General features: G+C 41.9%; 1 protein-coding gene across 1 annotated transcript in view; it reads right to left on the bottom strand.

The window, feature by feature from the left end:
- Nucleotides 1–249: 249 nt before the first annotated feature.
- LOC146490318 (laminin subunit beta-4-like) overlaps nt 250–18,207 on the bottom strand; it is a 50,899-nt gene continuing 32,941 nt past the window's right edge. The window contains 14 exon segments of the mRNA XM_085153329.1: nt 250–1,750; nt 7,370–7,523; nt 7,667–7,834; nt 7,922–8,057; nt 10,148–10,355; nt 12,854–12,998; nt 13,432–13,632; nt 14,438–14,664; nt 15,051–15,202; nt 16,106–16,323; nt 16,325–16,360; nt 16,362–16,471; nt 17,130–17,226; nt 17,462–17,679. Coding sequence (XP_085009455.1) covers nt 1,617–1,750; nt 7,370–7,523; nt 7,667–7,834; nt 7,922–8,057; nt 10,148–10,355; nt 12,854–12,998; nt 13,432–13,632; nt 14,438–14,664; nt 15,051–15,202; nt 16,106–16,323; nt 16,325–16,360; nt 16,362–16,471; nt 17,130–17,226; nt 17,462–17,679 — 2,204 coding nt within the window. The 3' untranslated portion in view covers nt 250–1,616.

The raw sequence follows: 18,207 nt of genomic DNA, 5'->3' as shown, positions 1-18,207 counted from the left end.
GGGGTTTATTAAATCTTAATTATCTATGAAGCCCACATAATTTTTTTTTGAAAGAGATTATTTATTTAAGCTGGTAAACAGGGCATTAAAATAATCTGAATGCAAAGAAGAGAAGAAATGTTAGACATGTTCCTTAACTGGAATAAATAAGAATGAGACAAAGATTTTACATGAGAGTCAAAGCCCAGAGAAGAATCAATTATTACACCAACATTTAGTAGTTAAACAAAAAGAAGCAAGGACCTGACTGATGTTGGATTTAGTTTACAAGGGCTATAATTATGGTCTCAGTCCTTCTGGGAGTTAAAACAAGGTAACTGCTAGAGAGCCAATCAGTAACCTGAGTTAAGCAGTGAACTAGGGTGGACAGCCTATCCAGCTCATGAGGCTTAAAAACATGTACAGCTGAATGTCATCAGCATAGAAATAATGAAAAATGTTATTAAAAGATTGAATAATGCCACCTCCTAGGACTTGCCGTCCACATATGTGGACATCACACTTTGGGTTATTTAGACCAAAATACTCAATTTTGCTCTACATGGGCCTGATATCCACTTACGAGGACATTATACTGCTGCTGTTCTATCAAATTTTTAAATGAATATCCTCATTTGTGGCTCTCATTTTTCTTAAAAACAAAAATAAGGTAAAAAAAAAATCTGGTAATTCTTTGTTTTTACCTTCATCAGGCCCCAATATGCCCAAATATCAAAGAGAAATTAAAAATGCTGCTGTGGAAGAGTTCGGGTCTTAGGAGGTTAAAGGAAGCAGAAAGCAGGAAGAAAATAATGGACTCAGAACTGAACCTTGTGGGACCCTACAGGTTAGAGATGCAGTGTGAGAGGTCCCACCAGTAGAAACAAACCCAGTCTAACAGGAGCCAGAGACACCAGGCAAACCTTTTAGCCTATCATGTAAGTTTTCTTGGTCAATCACACAAAATTCATTTTACTCATTACTGTAGTTAAGTCATTCAGTGCAATTGGAGCAAAGGGAATAAATGACTCACACTACTGAGGACCATCTTTCATGTCCATCGCCTTTTTTCTCAGAATGGTTGAGAAATGTGTTATTATCAGAAAGGAACAGCAGGAGGAGTTCAGTGCTCTAAAAAGTTCATCTTACATAGGTGACTACATCAACGAGAAACTGTAGGAGAGGAAAGGTAATGGATTGTTCTCAATTTCCCCAGAGATAATGGAGAGAGACTCCTGCATCACTCAGGCATTTGTGTCTGTCAGATTTACTGATTTAAACCAAATCCAAACATAAATATAACAAGTCTTAATATTTGTTTTATCCATAAAGTTTTAATTGGACATTTCTGTCATATCAGGCATGAAGCTATTTGATGAAGAGTTTATTACAAAATAATTGAAAAATGTTCATCTGTGTAGTTTTCTGTCGTCATATTTCTAAAGGCATTTCTATTGTAGCATACTGTATTTAAAAACAACTCAAAACCTCATCAGAAAAACTTTAAAAAGTTTGAAAACTTGAAACAAAGGAAAAAAAGGTACAAACAGTGAATAAGATTCTGATTAAATTCAGCTACAGCAGATTCTGGGCAGCACTGCTGTTTGCAGTACTCACTGGTATTTATCACAGTATATTTATCCAGTACAGTCAGTGTATAGTTGAGTGGAGATTTCCTGTCGAATTGACTCAGCCGTCTCCAGCAGGTCGGACACTTCAGCAGCTTTCTGGTTTGTTCTGTGAAGCAGCTGCTGGATCTTCTGCTCCATGTCTGCAGAAACACAAAGAAACTCATTTGAATTCATATCTATCTATCTATCTATCTATGTGTGTATATCAGGGTGTGGCAACCCTGGGCACGCGTGGTGATTTTTCGTTTTTATGGGCCGATGATTTTTCTCTTTTTTTTGTAACGGTATAAACAATGAAAGGTGGTGGCCGATGTGTAAAAATAACTCTAATTTGTTTGGTGGTGGCTATCGCGGAGCTGCCACAGAGGCCAGCAGGTGGATGAGGGAAAGGGGAGACAGGAGGAGGAGGAGAGACCCGAGGTGGCTGCCGGTCCGAGTGTCAGGTGAACTGAACTTCAGAAGTTATGACCTGCAGTCTATCTGGGTCAGATATAAACCAAGTTTAGGTGGAGTTTATTTTTGTTATGCTGACTTTTTACAGTCAGTTACAATAACTCGTACTGCTACTAGCTAGCATGACGGAGTTTCTATACAGCTGGGTGGTGCTTCGATGTTACTGATAGAGAACTTTATTTTGTTCATAAGGTTAGTTAGTAGAGTTGCCAACCGTCCCGTAAAAAGGCGGAATCGTCTCGTATTCAGAGAAAATCTTATGCGTTTCGTATTGAGGTGAAAAGGAGCAGTTTGTCCCAAACTTCAGCTAGAATGAAAAAAGACACAAAGGTGGAGTTATTCTTCTTCTCTCATTCTCTCCCCTCTCTCTCCTGTTGCTACTTCAATCATGAAACTGATCAATGATCAGCTTATCAGCTTTTTTCTCTCGTTTGTTCATCTCCCACTTTGCACCAGAAAGAGGAAACCAGCGGATGTGCGCTAAACATCAGCAGCACGTTTGAGCTTGATCAGCTGTTGTTAGAATTTATTTAATAATATCAGCTTGTCATGGTCTGCGGTGGGCGGACCGAGTGTGGGAGTGTGAGGTTCCAGGTGCAGACACAGACGAGGCAGCAGTACCAAACTTGAAACAAAAAGCGAGCCTTTATTTGGGCTGATTAACGTGGCAAACAACAGAAAGCACTGAGGCAAAACTAAACTAGAAGCTGAACTGGGAAAACTAAGAACTGACACTTAACTCAGGCAGCAGGGAAGGCTAAGACAGGGTGACAATGATGCACATGACGGAGGCAACAGTGAACAGGACTCTGTGCTGGAACAACAAGGAACTATGAAACGTATATATGTAAGTAACATGGACATGACCAGCACAGAGTCCTGAAACCTGGCGTAACATGGGGGAAGTTGAACAGATGACGCGGCGACGAACAAAGGAAGACTGAGGACTTAAATACACACATGAGGTGATCAGGGGAAGTGGAGACACATGAGAACACAGCTGACTAGAAGGAAACATAATGACAATACAGGGGAGAGTAGCACTAACTACAATGAACAAAGAACACCATACTCTTTCAAAATAAAACAGGAAACACAGAGACATAGACATGGAGATAGAACATGAATTTAACCTAACCAGAGACATGAAACATGACAGGTAGACACACGGACCAGGGAGAGATGACAAAAGGGACTAATAAACCAAGGACTAAACTGCAAACTAGAAAACAACTAGATGCGTTAAACTACACATGTGGATACAAAAATATGCATTAGAACTTAAACCCTGGGCCTCATGGCCCAGTACCATGACACAGCTGATGTTTGCTGGAGCCATAGCTGTAAAGCTGCTGGTCATGATGGTTTGGATATGTGGTGAGAGGGAAACATGAAGAGGAAACCAGGAGATGTCCTTACTGAATCATCAGAGCTGAACAGGTGATGGAGAAACAGGTTTACCTTTTAGGTGACATGGATGAGTTGAAGTTATGAACTGTTTCTGAGAGACAAATAACACCAGGATCCTTTTCTAAGTAGCTGACAGCTGGTAACTATGCAGGGGCGGGTCTAGCAAAGTGTTGCCAGGGGGCCAGGTAGGGCATTAACAGGGAGAGGGGGGACAAAGAAATACTTTTCTTTCTTATTCTCATTTAAATTGTTTAGTTTTTATTAAATAATTATTTGAATCTTACAACCAAAGTTTTTGTCTGATGTAAAATGTATAGAAATCATACCAACAAGACTGTACATCACTGTCACAGCAGCGTTTGTTTTCATTAAAACGCTTTATGGCTTTTCCTACAATACCTGGGGGGCCGGTCTCTAGTCAAAATGCCCGGGACGATTTTTTGTCCCAGTCCAGCCCTGGGCACGACACGCAGTGAATTAATCTGAGAAGGTGCATTAACAAATAAATAGCTTGGCCAGCGGTGCACATCGCAAATAAGCTCGCATAGACACATTAGTTGTGCTGCTTCTTAATAATGGTATCTTAGCTAACGATTAGGGGTGGGTTTTGATTATCGAGTTATCGATTAAAATCGATTCTAGCTTGGATAACGTGATATCGATTCTTTAAAATCCTGAATTGATTTTTAAATATAAATTTATTTTGCCCGAAACGCCAGAATCTCAGGTTAAACCTCACAAAATTTCAACAACCACCAAACAGCTGAAACAGTAAATGAGAGCAGGAACACGGACTCTGCACAAAGATGTAAACACAAAGCTCGGACCCGCTGACGGATCAGAACGTCGCCTTTCTCACCCGACGGCACGGACACAGTCGGGGCAGAAAGCATGTAATGTACACTACAATGGGAAAGTACAAGAGGAAAAAAAGAGACCTCTACTCATGCTGGGCTACAGGAGGACAGCATGAGAACAAAAAAACTCCTCTGCACAGAAAGCACATAAATGTCCACAGCACAACATTATGGAGCACGTGACAGCCACAGGGTTGGGTGGGGGGTGAGGAGTAATCCGAAGCAAACACAGCAGCCATCCTGCCCTGCAGCTATTATTCCAGCGCGGGCTCAGACCCGACGTGTTCTCCAGGAGGGAACAAGCATCGAAGGCGTTTGGAAAGGGAGGGGGGATGAGTGAGTGCGTATCAGTGTAAGTGTATGTGTGTATGTGTCCATAGTTCAGCTGAGACAGTGTCCTTCGCCCTGCCAGGCTAAGTAAACAGTCTTCCAGCCAACCCAGGTGGCCTTGTAGGGAATGGGAAGGAACAGACTAAACACAGTCGTTATCAGGGAGATTTTGTTCAGCTCCAGCCTTGAGCCCGCAGCTGCCGCCGAAGGGACAGCCGCATTATGATGTTTTTTTTTCTTTAGTGCGAACAACTCATGAGAATTTCAAAGCAGTTCTTAACAGTCCGACACTGGTCTCTCAATCTCCTGTTGCAGAGCCGCGAGCTTCTCCGTGATGTTATCAAACTTGCGCTCCGTGGTCTTGTCAATTCTTTTGCTCAAAGAGCAGATTCTGAGAACTCATGACTGCAGTGAGCTGCTCCAAGATGTGATCCAACTTTCGCTCAGAGGTGTTGTTCTGAGTATTCACGGCAGCCGTAAGCTTCTCCAAGATCTTAACCATGCTGCACTCAGTGAGCCCACTCTGAGAACTCACGCCTCGTCCCATCGTTTCAATCCCAGCGAGCAGCCTTGTGGGGTTTTGAACAGTAAGCCAGGGCCAAGCCAGCTCCAATCAGCAAGAACCCTGTTATCATGGTTTTGAATAGGTAGATATCTTAAGCGTCTTCGATCGACAGTCCCACCAGGCACATGATTCTCCATTTCTGCCACCCATCCATCGTCCGGACACTCAGTCTCACCCGAGCCCAGACTTCTCGTTGAGAAAAGGGTGTCAATGGCATTCAGGGACCAGTTGATCAAATCCATAATTCTCTTTTAGGTTTTAGAGAACAGACTGTGAGAGAGTGTTCCAGGGAAAGTAATACAAAAAACATGAGACTAGACAAGGACATAAGAGGCTAAGCAGGGAAGCTAAGAGAGAGGAGGAGAGGAGAAAAGTGCGACCGCCTTCGCCGAGAGCCAAACGAGAAACCATAGTCTTTTTCATGTTTCTTTAACACCGTTGTGTCTGCACTGTCTTGTGCCTGTATCCTTCTGTCTGGTGTTGCACTGTCTTTGTTTTGTTTTGTTTTTTTCAATTTTTTACATTTAAATAATATCACTCAGTCTTCCTATTTTCATCTTCATATTATTAACCGCCTTTGTCCTTCACTCACTCCAAACAGTACCGCCATATTTGTCAATGCTCTTGTCACATCTCATCTGGATTACTGTAATTCTCTTCTCTGTGGTCTACCTCATAAATTCCTCCATAAATTGCACTTAGTTCAAAATTACAGCTGCTCGTATTGTATTCAGAAGTAGATCCACTGAACATATAACAGCTGTTCTTAAACAGCTCCATTGGCTTCCAGTTCACCTCTGTGCCAATTTCAAGATCCTGCTTCATACTTTCAAAGTGCTTCATAACCTTGCTCCTCCATATTTATCTGATCTTGTCCATACATACGGCTTTGGAGCAATCTCTTTGCATCCAGACGCAACCTGTCTCTACACCGTCCTTTTTCTCTTGAGCTATTTTTAAAGCATGGTTGGTAGCAATCTTCCTTCCAACACAGTTTGTTTTGATACATGCCCTTCAAATGTGGCGCCGTGCACCCACAATACATTGTGCCGTTACATCCATTCCAAAGCCCTATACTCACCCCCTCGTACACTCGGCTCTTCTTCAGCTTCCCTTCTGTCTGTTCCACCTGCCCGCCTGATGGGACTCAGAGCCTTTGGTAGACTTTGGATGCACTTCCACCAGATCTCCAGACCACAAACTGTTTCTTCACTTTTAAATTGCATTTTAAAACCATCTATTCAGAACTGCATTCCCTTCATTAGGACTCTGTCTTAGTGCATTTTTACCATGCTTAGCTTTTATTCTTTCATGCTTGTTTTTTTTTCATTTAACTTGTGTTTTTATTTAGTTTTACTATATTTTAATATATTGTATTGTTGTTATTGTTATTGTACTAATGTAAGGTGACCTAGAGGGCCTTAAAGGCACCTAGAAATAAAATGTATCATTATTATTAGCATTACTCTTAATAATCTTTGCACATTGCACCTTATGTAGTCCTGTGCTTATTGTCTGTTATATGTAGCACCATATGGAGGAACTCGTTTCACTGTGTACTGTACCACAGCACAAGGTTGGAATGACAATAAAGCCACTTGATTTAGTTTGAGATATAGTGGGTGTTAACCATCGGGTGCTTAGTTTATGTAAAATTGTAGTTTGTTGTTTTGGTTTATAAGCTTAAATTATGTGTGTGTTGTATATGAGTAGACTTGTATACAGTTAAACATGTATGGATTATATAATGTCGAAGTCTGAATACTGATTTGTAAATACTGGAATTTGAAATGAGGGGATAGGAACAGAAAAGGTACAAACTTTATCCTACTCATTTTCTGGCATACACATTGTGTAGACAAAGAGATAATCATGAAACTTGATGTTAAGGTTTTTCTTTTTTCTTGGTATTTCAGTTATATTTACGAAATAAACATTATTGTATTTATGCATTTATATATAGAAGTGGGAGTGGAGATACATGACCAGAAACATACAATAGTTAAACACAGAAGCAAAGCTGTGATGGGGACAGGGATTTTACTTTGTCCAGTGACGACAGAAATGACATTTCAGTGCCTCAGAGTTTATCTGAAGGTCACACCTATCACGCCTCAAACACACCAGCAGGTCAGCGGTCTGACCTTGTATCTGCTGGAGTTTGTCCTCCACTTGTCTCTTCATGTCCTCAGCTTCCGTCATGATGTTCTTCAGTCGACCAGCAGCTTGACCCTTGACCTCCTGATTCTGTTGATTTTGCTTTAAAACCTCAAACTGCTTAGTGACATCACTGAGCTCCTGTTGGGCAGAAACAGTGTTCTGATTTTCATCTGAGACTTGAAACTGAAAACAGAGACTCAAAGTTGTGTGCAAAGTTTTACATAGATTTTTCTTATCTTAAAGCCTCAAACACATATAAATGTGTCTGTTGGTGTTTTTACCGTCTCTGCATCAGTGGTCATGTTTAAAGCGCTCTCTGCCACCTCTCTGGCTTCTCTCGCTGTCTCTCTGTTCTCTTCAGTTTTGTCCTTCATAGCTTCAATCTCTTTCTGCAGGTCTTTGGTCTGAATCATGAGCCTCGCCTCGATGTTGTCCAGTGTGTCTTCAGCCTGAAACAGAAAACAAACATGAGCACATCAGCATCAGGCTGAACAAACGTCTCAGAGGTCATATGTGAAATATTTTGGATGTTTTACATCTTGGATCCTGTCTTTGGTCTCATCTTTGTTTCTGCTCACTCTCTCCAAGAGGTCGTTAGCTTTGGCCTGAGCTTTGTCTGCTTCATAAATATCATGAATGATCTTCTTCACATCAGTGTTCTCCATCTGCTCCCTAAATACAATAAACAAAGATGATTAAGGTTCAGAACACGACGAGGACAAATATGTGTTCCACCTATAAATCACTAATCAGAAGGACAGGAAGTAAAAACATCAGAGAGCAGTGACTCTCAGACTCAGAAAGCTGATCCTGCTCCTGCTGCCGAAGATCCAAAGGACCAGTTCAGCACTGAAAGCATCTCACTATGCCTGAGAAAAACATCTAAAACACATGAAGAAAAATAATGTTTCATGCAGTCACAGATCAGCTGTGGATGTGTCCAAAACTCCTCAGTGTTCATCTGAAAGACTAAAAATGAGAAATGGCCTCTGATACTGTCTGAGGTCATCTTCACAGTCGCGGTATTATATTGTTCATGACATCATGAAGCTCCTGTTGGACAGCGTTGTAGTGAGAAGTTGTGTCCTTACCTTTTCCATATTGAAATGTTATAGATTCTTTCATTGACGACAAAAATGGGGGAAACACAAATGAGACAGAGCAAATGATCTAAAATCAAAAGAGTAAACATGGACGTATCTGTGGTAAAGTCTTAACTAGGGATGGGTATCCGGTGCCATTATGGCACTGACATAAACGGTAGTAACCAGACCGAAAAGCAGCGCACATTTCGGTGCTTTGTTTCAGTGCTTTTTTTTTCTTGAGATGTCACACAATTTGGATTCTAGCCAATCATTTTACGTTTCCGAGGATAGTAGGCAGGTCCAGGTACGTACGTTCTTTTAGAGCAGAGCTACAGATTAAAAATGCCCAAGGCGAAGCGGTCAAAGTCTGGCTGTACTTCACAGCAAAAGATGCAAACTCAGCAGCTGCAACAAGTGCTTTAAGCTGATACTGTGATACTGTCAAAGGAGGTAACACCTCAAATCTGATGAAACACCTGGCAACACATAGCGTTTTTTTAAAAGCTGAGAAATGCACCGTATTTGATAGCTTGCTGCGAGACCTCACACCGAGCACATCTACTGCGGGTGTGGTGCCTGTTATCGACCCGGAGTTAGCAACATCCCCCAAAAACCCGAAGAGGAGAGTCCTGGCCCCTAGCCCTGCCAGTGTAGCAGAAATGATGAGGATGATGATGCAGCAGCAGCCGTTCTTCTCTGCGTGAGTAGCTTAATGTTGTTTGTGTGTAATTTACGTTGAGTAGGCTAACCACGTTATTACATTAATGCATGTAAGGTGAACTAGCAAACACCGTCATAGTTACATGCGGCTGTCTTATTGTTTGATAGAGTGATACCATATATGCCCTATAGCTGCAGAAAAGGCTAACATTGTTATCTTTTTACAAAAAACCCCCAGCTAAACATGAGAAGTTTTAGGACAAAGTTTGTGTTTTCCATTGTTTAAGCACCGGTTCCAACCAAAGGAGATATGTTGTATCAACAGAAAAGGCTAACCTGGTTATCATTTTGCAGAAAAAAAAGAGACTGCTAAAAATAATAACATAAGAGATTTTCGGACAAAGTTTGTATTCTCCATTCTTTAAGCACTGGTTCGAGCACCGTTTAAGCACCGGCACCGTTTCAAAAGTACTGCTTTGGCACCGGTATCGGATAAAACCTAAACGATACCCATCCCTAGTCTTAACATGGGGATGACTCACTGCTGGAGCCTCTGCTGGATTGTCAGCAGGACTGCAGCTGATGGTGGTTTTAGGGCAGGGGTGGGCAACTCCAGGCCTCAAGGGCTGGTGTCCTGGAGGTTTTAGATAGCACCCGGGGTCAGCACAGGACATATAGTGACTGGGGTTTGAGCGGCAGGAACAGCGCCGTCCTGGTCACCTCCCTCATGCACGAGATCACACAAATAGCTCTGGTGTCTGGTGTGTTGTTTTTGCCATTGTAGTGGATTGTCTTGGTTGTTGCAGCAATAGGTTTGTGCCTAGATAAAGCTATCAGAGGTCATTTAGCCATTTAAATCAGCTGACATTTCTAAAACCTGCAGGACACTGGCCATTGAGGCCTGGAGCACCCCCACCCCTGTTTTAGGCTAAAGGTTGTATTTCATTTATAGTTTCTAGTTTAAAGTATTTGGTTTGAATGAAACTTTTATGTCATTTTTATGCTCTCAGCACTGACTTGAGTTCCAAAGCTTCCTGCTGCAGGTCTATGGCTGCCTTGGCTTGCTTGTCCAGGTTCTTTAAGTCCTCCAGGAATCTGGTGGCATTTTTCAACAAATTGTTGACGTTACTGATCATGGACTGGATGTTAGCAGGTGACTGTGGGAGCTCGATTCTCAAAACTGCTTGTGCCATTTTCTCAATGTCCTTTGGAGGAACCATGTCATCTGTCAGGGAGGAAATGTGAAGAGCAATGAAAAGGTTTCCTGCAGAGAAACATTACATACTCACATACAGCAGCATCACAACAGCACCAACGTTCTCTGTAAAGCCACGCTCTCTCTCTCTGACTTCAAAGGATCCATCCTGTACTTTGCTACCATCTGGTGGGTACTGGTTCAAAGTGGACATGAAACACTACATGTATAAAGCCTAATTTACACCATTCACAGAGAGTTGGGGAATGGCTGCAATCACAGCATTGCAAGATGGCAACAGATGTACCCTTAGGCCCCCTCCTCGATTCGTAAATGGCCTCCTTGACTGCACTTAACAGCGTGCACTATGTTACTCTGTTTGTGTCGGGTACCCGATCTTTGGGGTGGACCAATTTTTAAAAGCCAAAGAGACCCAGTGTTTAGAAAAAAATGCGTCTCAACTGCTCCGATACTCCTGACACGTACGGGATCACTACAGGTTTTCTCTTAGACAGCGGTTGTCCTTCTCTCCTGGATCGGCTGGAGCTTTCTTTTGGTGCCTTCCCAGCTTTGACAAAAGTCCAGCTGGGATAACCACATTTACTCAGGGCCTTCTTGATGTTCTTCTGCTTCCCTGGCCGCTGTGTCAGTGGGGATGGTGTTGGCTCTGTGCTGTAGCGTCCTGATGACGCCCAGTTTGTGCTCTAGTGGCTGATGAGAGTCAAGCCTTAAATGGCCTGTATTTGTATAGCACTTTACTAGTCCCTAAGTACCCCAAAGCGCTTTACACATCCAGTCATCCACACATTCACACACTGCTGGTGATGGCAGCTACATTGTAGCCACAGCCACCCTGGGGCGCACTGACAGAGGCGAGGCTGCCGGACACTGGCGCCACCGGGCCCTCTGACCAGACTAAATACTGATCCATATGCGTAGGTTTACGGTACACGTCAGCTTTTAGATGTCCCACATTACTGATGGAAATCTCACAGTCTAAGAAGGCTAACCTGCAATTATTTCATATCCTCCCTGGTGAATTTGATGTGTCGGTCCACCGAGTTAATGTGATCCGTAAAATGTGGTACGTCCTGAGATTTGATTTTCACCCAGGTGTCATCCACAAATCTGAACCAATGGCTTGGTGGTGTTCCAGGGTAGGATAGCAAAGCCCTCTTTTCCACTTCTTCCATGTACAAATTGGCCACGATGGGTGAAACTGGGAGCCCATGGCACACCCATGTTTCTGCCTGTAGAGCTGACCCTTGTATGTGAAGTAGGTGGAATGAAGACACAGTTCAAACACACTTGGTCGGTGCTGAGAGCGGTCCTGTTGCTGAGGTTGGGGTCATCCTGTAATCTATTTACGGACTACCTCCAACGCTTCCGTGAGTGGGATGCAAGAAACGTTTTTCCCACTGAAAACGCTACGTCCAGATGAACAGAATCAACTTTTGGAGAGTCACTTCATGTTATTGATGCTCCTGTAACAGGACCCAATGTAAATAAAGTTTTTTTTACTTACCTGGATGATTGAAAAAGCATAAAAAATATATATATAATTGTGCAAAGTGGCATTCTTTGCTGCCGGCGCGCGAGGAGCGCCGCATCCACCTGCCACGCGGCCGACCTCCGGACTAGCTTTGCCGACGCTGCTGGGTTCGCGGGCGGCCACCTGAACTCACAACTCCCCGTCGCTTGGCCAGGGCCCGGGGGCGCAGACGGTCCGGGCTGATCCCCTCTCACGCTCGCGGTGGAGGGAGTAGGTTCAGCCGGATGGTTCCCCGGCCTCAGTCGGGCGATGGGGGAGCCCCACTGAATTAAATATTGTACTGGGTCCTGTGGTTGGCGTTGTGATAATGTTGAGCGGGCAGCGGGAGAGCTGCAGCTCTGTGAGTATTGTGGACAGCAACCGTCAAAGCATTAATAAAAAGTATCAAAATTCCACTGGGTCTGCTGTGTATGTTTACACATATAGTTAGGGCTGGATCAGGTGAATCTACCCATGACCCTCTTAATGAACAACCCCCACTACAGTTTAAATACATGGGATGATCCATCAATTAATTTTAGACCTGGTGAAGCCTCTTGGATGAAATATGTTCACAAAATTAAAGATGTCCAGTTGTTTTCTTTCCAAACTCCTCAGGCTTCCGTGACCTGACTGAGGACCTACACTGAGACTTATCATTTAGTTCTATTTGTCTACTATTTATATTTTATTCTGGCACAGTTGGTGTGCAGCACCCACAATTTTGTTGTACAAGTACAACAACAATAAAGGGCTATTCTATTCTATTCTATTCTATTCTATTCTAGCTCTACAGGACCTCCACATCTGTCATTTTATGTGGCTTATAAATGATCTGAATTACTGTCTCTTAAATCTGTTGACTTGATGATGATCCTTGTCTCACTGAGGAAAGTGAGATGATCTGATGATCACTGCAGGCTGAGAAAGAACACACTGAACATGATTGCTCTACAACTTTAAACAATAAGTTAATGAAAGTGGAGTGAGCACTGACCCATCAGGTAGTCTTTGACTTGCTGAATAAGCTCTCTGGTTTTGTTTTTCTCTCTCTCACATGAGTTTGTATTGTTGTTGATCTGGTCCTGCAGATCTCTGGCCCAGTTTTTGGCATCCCAAGTCATCTCACTGGCATTATTGATCTGACAAAAGAAATCACCTTTTAAAAGACTTAGTTTGTGGAGAGGGATGTGAAATATTACACTATGGTAATTGGTCTACACGTAAGTTTATAATGCTACAACACTAGCATCTGCAATATTAAAAACATCTTTGTGAGGAAGAAAAGAAAGTGTGATTTGAGTCATCAAATTGAAAAAAACATTTCTGTTTGTTCATTCAAAACAGTAAAACAGGAAGAGCTCTACTGTTCTGTCGATCACGACACAAATATCAAAGAAATGTAGATGCAAAAACTCACTGGTCTCGTCAAATGACACCACAACACACCACCAACACACTTCCAAAACCAATGTGGTGCGTGGTAAGAGGCCTGCAGGTGTAACCTGTGGTTTAAACCCTCACCCACTCCCATAGAGATTAGAGCATTCACCAGTGTTTCCAGTATAGACCTGCTTGTTTCTTGGTGTCCTGCAGTCTGGAGAGCAAATTCACGAGCTGGTCCTTTCAGCTTTCTCTGCAGTCTTTGAGCATTCTCACTGACAGAACAGCTCCTTTACAGTTTGGACTTCCGCACTTCCCTTTCCCCAGATCACGCTCACAAAGAGCTTCCCAGTTACACCCTGAAGAGTCCTCCAAACCTGGATCGCCACAGACCTTTATCGCCTCACAACAAATTGCTTAAACAGTATTCACATTTACCCAGCGGTCAGTGTTGATTTTGTCATATGCAATCAATGATTTTCACAGCAGCATTGAGACAACAGGACATCAGCTATTCATTTAATCCTGCAGCTACTCATGTGATATATTATCATATGACCTTACAGTTCAATGTTTACATTGTAGGGTTTTTGGTTTGTTTGTTTGTTGACAAACTGCATCTGGTTGTTCTAGATTGGTCATTTTCCAATAAAGAACAATTTCCATGTTTACATCATCTTATCTTGACTTCATGAAAGGTAGGGTTTGGTGTTGGTGATGTCTTGCCTAACATCATTGGGTCAAACAAAATTCATAGGTTTGTTCTTGTAGAAAATGTGCCAGTGGTTTTCAGGTATACTGTGTGACCTGTACTGGCTAAAACAGGTGTGGTTTGCTCAAGGGCCAGGAGACGCTCAACATTTTGTCTAAGTGTTTCGGGTTTTCTAATGGAGAGGTGCTGTAAAACTAAAACATGTCTGCTGAGTTTGGCATCAACTCTGATCTGCTGAACTGTGATTGTGATTTAAGTGCTTTGAGACAACAGCTTTAAGGTTTGGTGCTATGTAAATAAACCTGAATTGAACTGCATTTAAATCATTGGCTAAAAATTTATTGAATTTATTGATCACCATGCCCTCCAGTTTTATAGGAGCTGAGTTGCTCCCAGTCAGTGACCTCACCACAGGTTCAAACTCAAACCCTTGTGACCTCTTTGGTAAAGATAAAGATATCTTTATCTTTTGGTAAAGATAGTCACCTTCTGTTTGAGCTGATCCACACTCAGCTCTGTGACCTTCTTCTTCAGCAGTGCAAGGTCTCCTGTATTGCACATGCTCAGTTTGTGTTTGACTTCCTGTCTGGTGTCCATGGAGTCCTCTACAGCTTTGCCGACATTTCCCACCCTCTCATCCTCCAACATGAAGAATCTGTAAAGCGTCTGTATCTCATCCAACAGCTCTACAACAGGTTCAGATGAGACACGCGCTAAGCAGAGAAAGTGAAATCATGAAACATGAAGTCTGCTCTGTGATGAAAACAAAGGTTTATGTTTAAATAGATGAATTCATTGCCTGACAAATAGATCTGCTCTGTTTTTAACTGAACCATGAAAGCAGTTTCTGAGAATATTTATTTGTAATATATATTTTTATTTGTTTCTTCACTTTCTGTTAGAGATAAGTGAACATTTTTAGTTATTTAGCTTCACATTAAGACTGTGCATGTCCTGATCTTTAATTTAAATGTGGAGTCTTCAAAAACTCAGAAAAGGATCATGTGTAGTTTATCTAAAGATGTTTAAAATCCTCTGATGTGACCAGAACGGAAGTGATTTTAAAAACAAAACATATTAAAAAAAGGAATCTTTGTACCTTTCTGTTGGTCATTTACGTTATCAGTTGGCACACTGGTGAGTTTCTTCTTAAGGTTCAGGATTTCTAGATGAATGTCGTCAATTTCAGTGTTGAAGAGGGGAGACATGTCAATCAGGATCACATTTGTGTCGATGGCATCTTTCACCTTCCTGTGAGATAAATACACTCTGATTATTCAGCATAAGCTAAATCTTCCTGAGCGCTCTTTGATTGCACAGTATTGTGAAAAAGTCTTGAGTCAACCTCATTTCTTTATATTTTGCTAAGTTAAAGGCAAATATGTGACTATTTATTGAAACATGCAGCCATAAATTGAAATAGATAAAAACAGACTGCACAATTCTAACAAACTTGAACGTCAGTATTTGGTATGATCACCTTCATTCTTCAGCACAGATTGAGCTCTCTGAGGTAGCTTTCTGTAATTTGTTTTAGTCCACAGAAAGAGTTCTCCATGCTTCTTGAAGGACATCCAAAGTGCTTCTTTGGATAATGATCCCATGCTTTAATATTGTTGATGTGCAGGCTATGGGGAAGCAACTCCATGTCTAACAGTATTCTGTTGTGTGTTTTGGTTTTACATGGTTTTGTATGGTGGATCAAACCTGATGGTACTTTTCTGCATTCATCAGTTTTATCAAAGATCTTAATGCTGACCACCTCCTTTAAATTTGTCAGTCCGTCGGATTTTAGTTTAATACATTTTTTGGCATTTCTTAAGGACATGACGTTTTAGACACTGTTCATCTGAAATGTTCAAATTTTTTAGGCCTGGCACTTCAGATATATATCAAATTTCCTTCCTCTGAATCTGGTCAGGTACAAGAACTGGACTGAAAATGAGTAAAAAATCAGCCTATGTCCAAAGAAAAACTTTGAAAGACCTTCAGAAACTATGCTCAAAAACACTTTACAAAATTACGGGAAAGTCTGGCTCCTTGGAAGCAAAATATAAAGAAATGAGGGGTGACTCAAGAGTTTTCCAGTGTACTGTATATTTTTACATTTAGCATTAGTGGAGTTCCTTTTAAGTTCATCCTCTCATGACTTACCTAACCTTCAAAGACATTTTCTCCAGTTTCTCCACGCTTGGTGGGGAGATTACTCTCAGGTTGGCCAGGCTGTCCAGCATAGAGTGCATGTTCATCATCTCCTGCAGGTGCTGGTTATCTGTGGGCTGTACATTGTTATGAGGGATAAGGGTCCTCATTTTCTGGGCAGCTCGCTGGCATCAAGTGACAATTTGAGTCCAGAGTGCGTTGCAGGGATGGGCACGGTTCACAGGCTGGGAATAATGTATTGAAGCCGGGCAATGCACTCATCACAGAATATACCGCTTACACCCGCCCGACAGATGCACTTGCCAGTCTCAGGGTCACATGATGGTTGTTTGGTTCCCTCCAGGTTGCAGTCACAAGCTGAAAACAAGATAAAAACATGGTGTCCTTCGCATGAAAAACAAGGGGATTTAGAAAAGGTTAAAGTGGACCTGCGCTGCTGCTACTTAAAATACACTTTCCCCCAATAAATTGTAAACTCAATAAATCAGTGTGTCTACTCCTTAAAAGTAGAATGGGAGGCAGAGCCTTCGGTTTTCAGGCTTCAAACTTTCCTTTTTGCTAAAGCATATAGATAGGGCTGGATCAGTTGTCTAGGCTGCTGGGGATTCTCAGGATGCACCGATGTATTTATACACCTGTCTGCATTTAATTATTAGTTAATATTAATCTCTGGTTCTCTTCCACACCCTGTCTTTGACCTGCGTTCTTCCTGGAACAGTGCAAACTTTCCAAATAAGACAGAAGTGGTAGATGTGGATGTTGTGCTTTGAGTGCAGCTCTTACAGTGACCATATAAGAATATCCCCATCCTGCGACATGAAGCAGATCAAAGAGTATAAAAAGTGTGATAAAATGAGTGTTCAGAACAGTCTGCACCCTTTTTTTGTTTTTTGGTTCACTGCCCTCAATATTTGACACTTTGGAACAATTTATATGAATAAACACCACTGGAGACATATGTCAGAAAAGAAAAGAAGAATTGTCCACTTAAAGGAAACACTGAAATATTACTCACAGATACACTGCAGGTCTGGATTCCTAAAATGATTTTCTCTGCATTCATCACAGTGCCTTCCTCCAAACTCAGGATGGCACGGACAATGTCCAGTTACCTGAATATGTCACAGCACATTCATTCAAAGTTTAACCATCAGCATCTACTGCAGGTGATTATTTATAATTTTATGTTTTTTATTTGAAATAAAAACAACCTTGAAATGGACACACAAACATACAAGGCTGTTTTCTGAGGTGAGAGGAGTAGCAGAGTGACAGCCTCACACCCTAAATGATAAATGAAAACCTGTGGTCACACGCCGACACTGTCTGTGGCTGTGGAGCTCTTGCCTTGTCACAGATGTTGGAGATAGATTTGATGAGGTCACATCTGCAGGGCTGACATCCCGAGGCGATGTTCAGATTCCAGTATCCGTCTTCACATTCATCACAGAGTTTACCTATCACACCTGTCCTACAGGGACACTGTCCTGTCCTCGGATCACAGAAACAGGGTCTCCCCAGAGGACACCGAGACTCCTGAGTCCCCCGTCGATCACAGGAGCATTCTGGAAAATACTTTGATTTTAGTGTTTGTCAGAACATTGTGAAATATAGAAAATAAATACAGGGTATATAGATGGAGCAATAAAGAAGAAAAATTATGCAAGAAGATTATTGATGATGGAAGCATTCATCCCTCTTTCAAACTGCAGTTTAACTTTAAAAATGGTTCCAGTAAGAATCAGGTTTTAAAACAGGATCTTTAGATACTTTGTTACTAGCAGCCTGTCCTAAAAACACATAACACGTTCTTTAGCATTTTCACAGCTTTAATTGAAAAAACAACACATTTTGACAGCATGAAATAGTACTTTTGCACCAGCAAGTTTATTCTCGCAGACCTGTTAGCTGAAAAGTTTGCACATTTTGGCATTGTGAGCAGCGTGTCCAAAAAAAACTGAGGACAATGGAAAAAGCGAAGGCCTAAAGAAGAAGTGTGAGGCCTAAAACGATATCTACAGCAGATAAACAGTACCTGATATCATGAAGTCATGTCCTTAAGAAAAAGGGGAAAAAATGCTTTGCCTATCGAT

This window comes from Neolamprologus multifasciatus, unplaced genomic scaffold (genome assembly GCF_963576455.1).
Source record: "Neolamprologus multifasciatus unplaced genomic scaffold, fNeoMul1.2 scaffold_19, whole genome shotgun sequence".
Classification (NCBI taxonomy): Eukaryota; Metazoa; Chordata; class Actinopteri; order Cichliformes; family Cichlidae; genus Neolamprologus; species Neolamprologus multifasciatus.
Note: the sequence above shows the minus strand (reverse complement) of the source record. Positions and strands in the feature narration are given on the sequence as shown.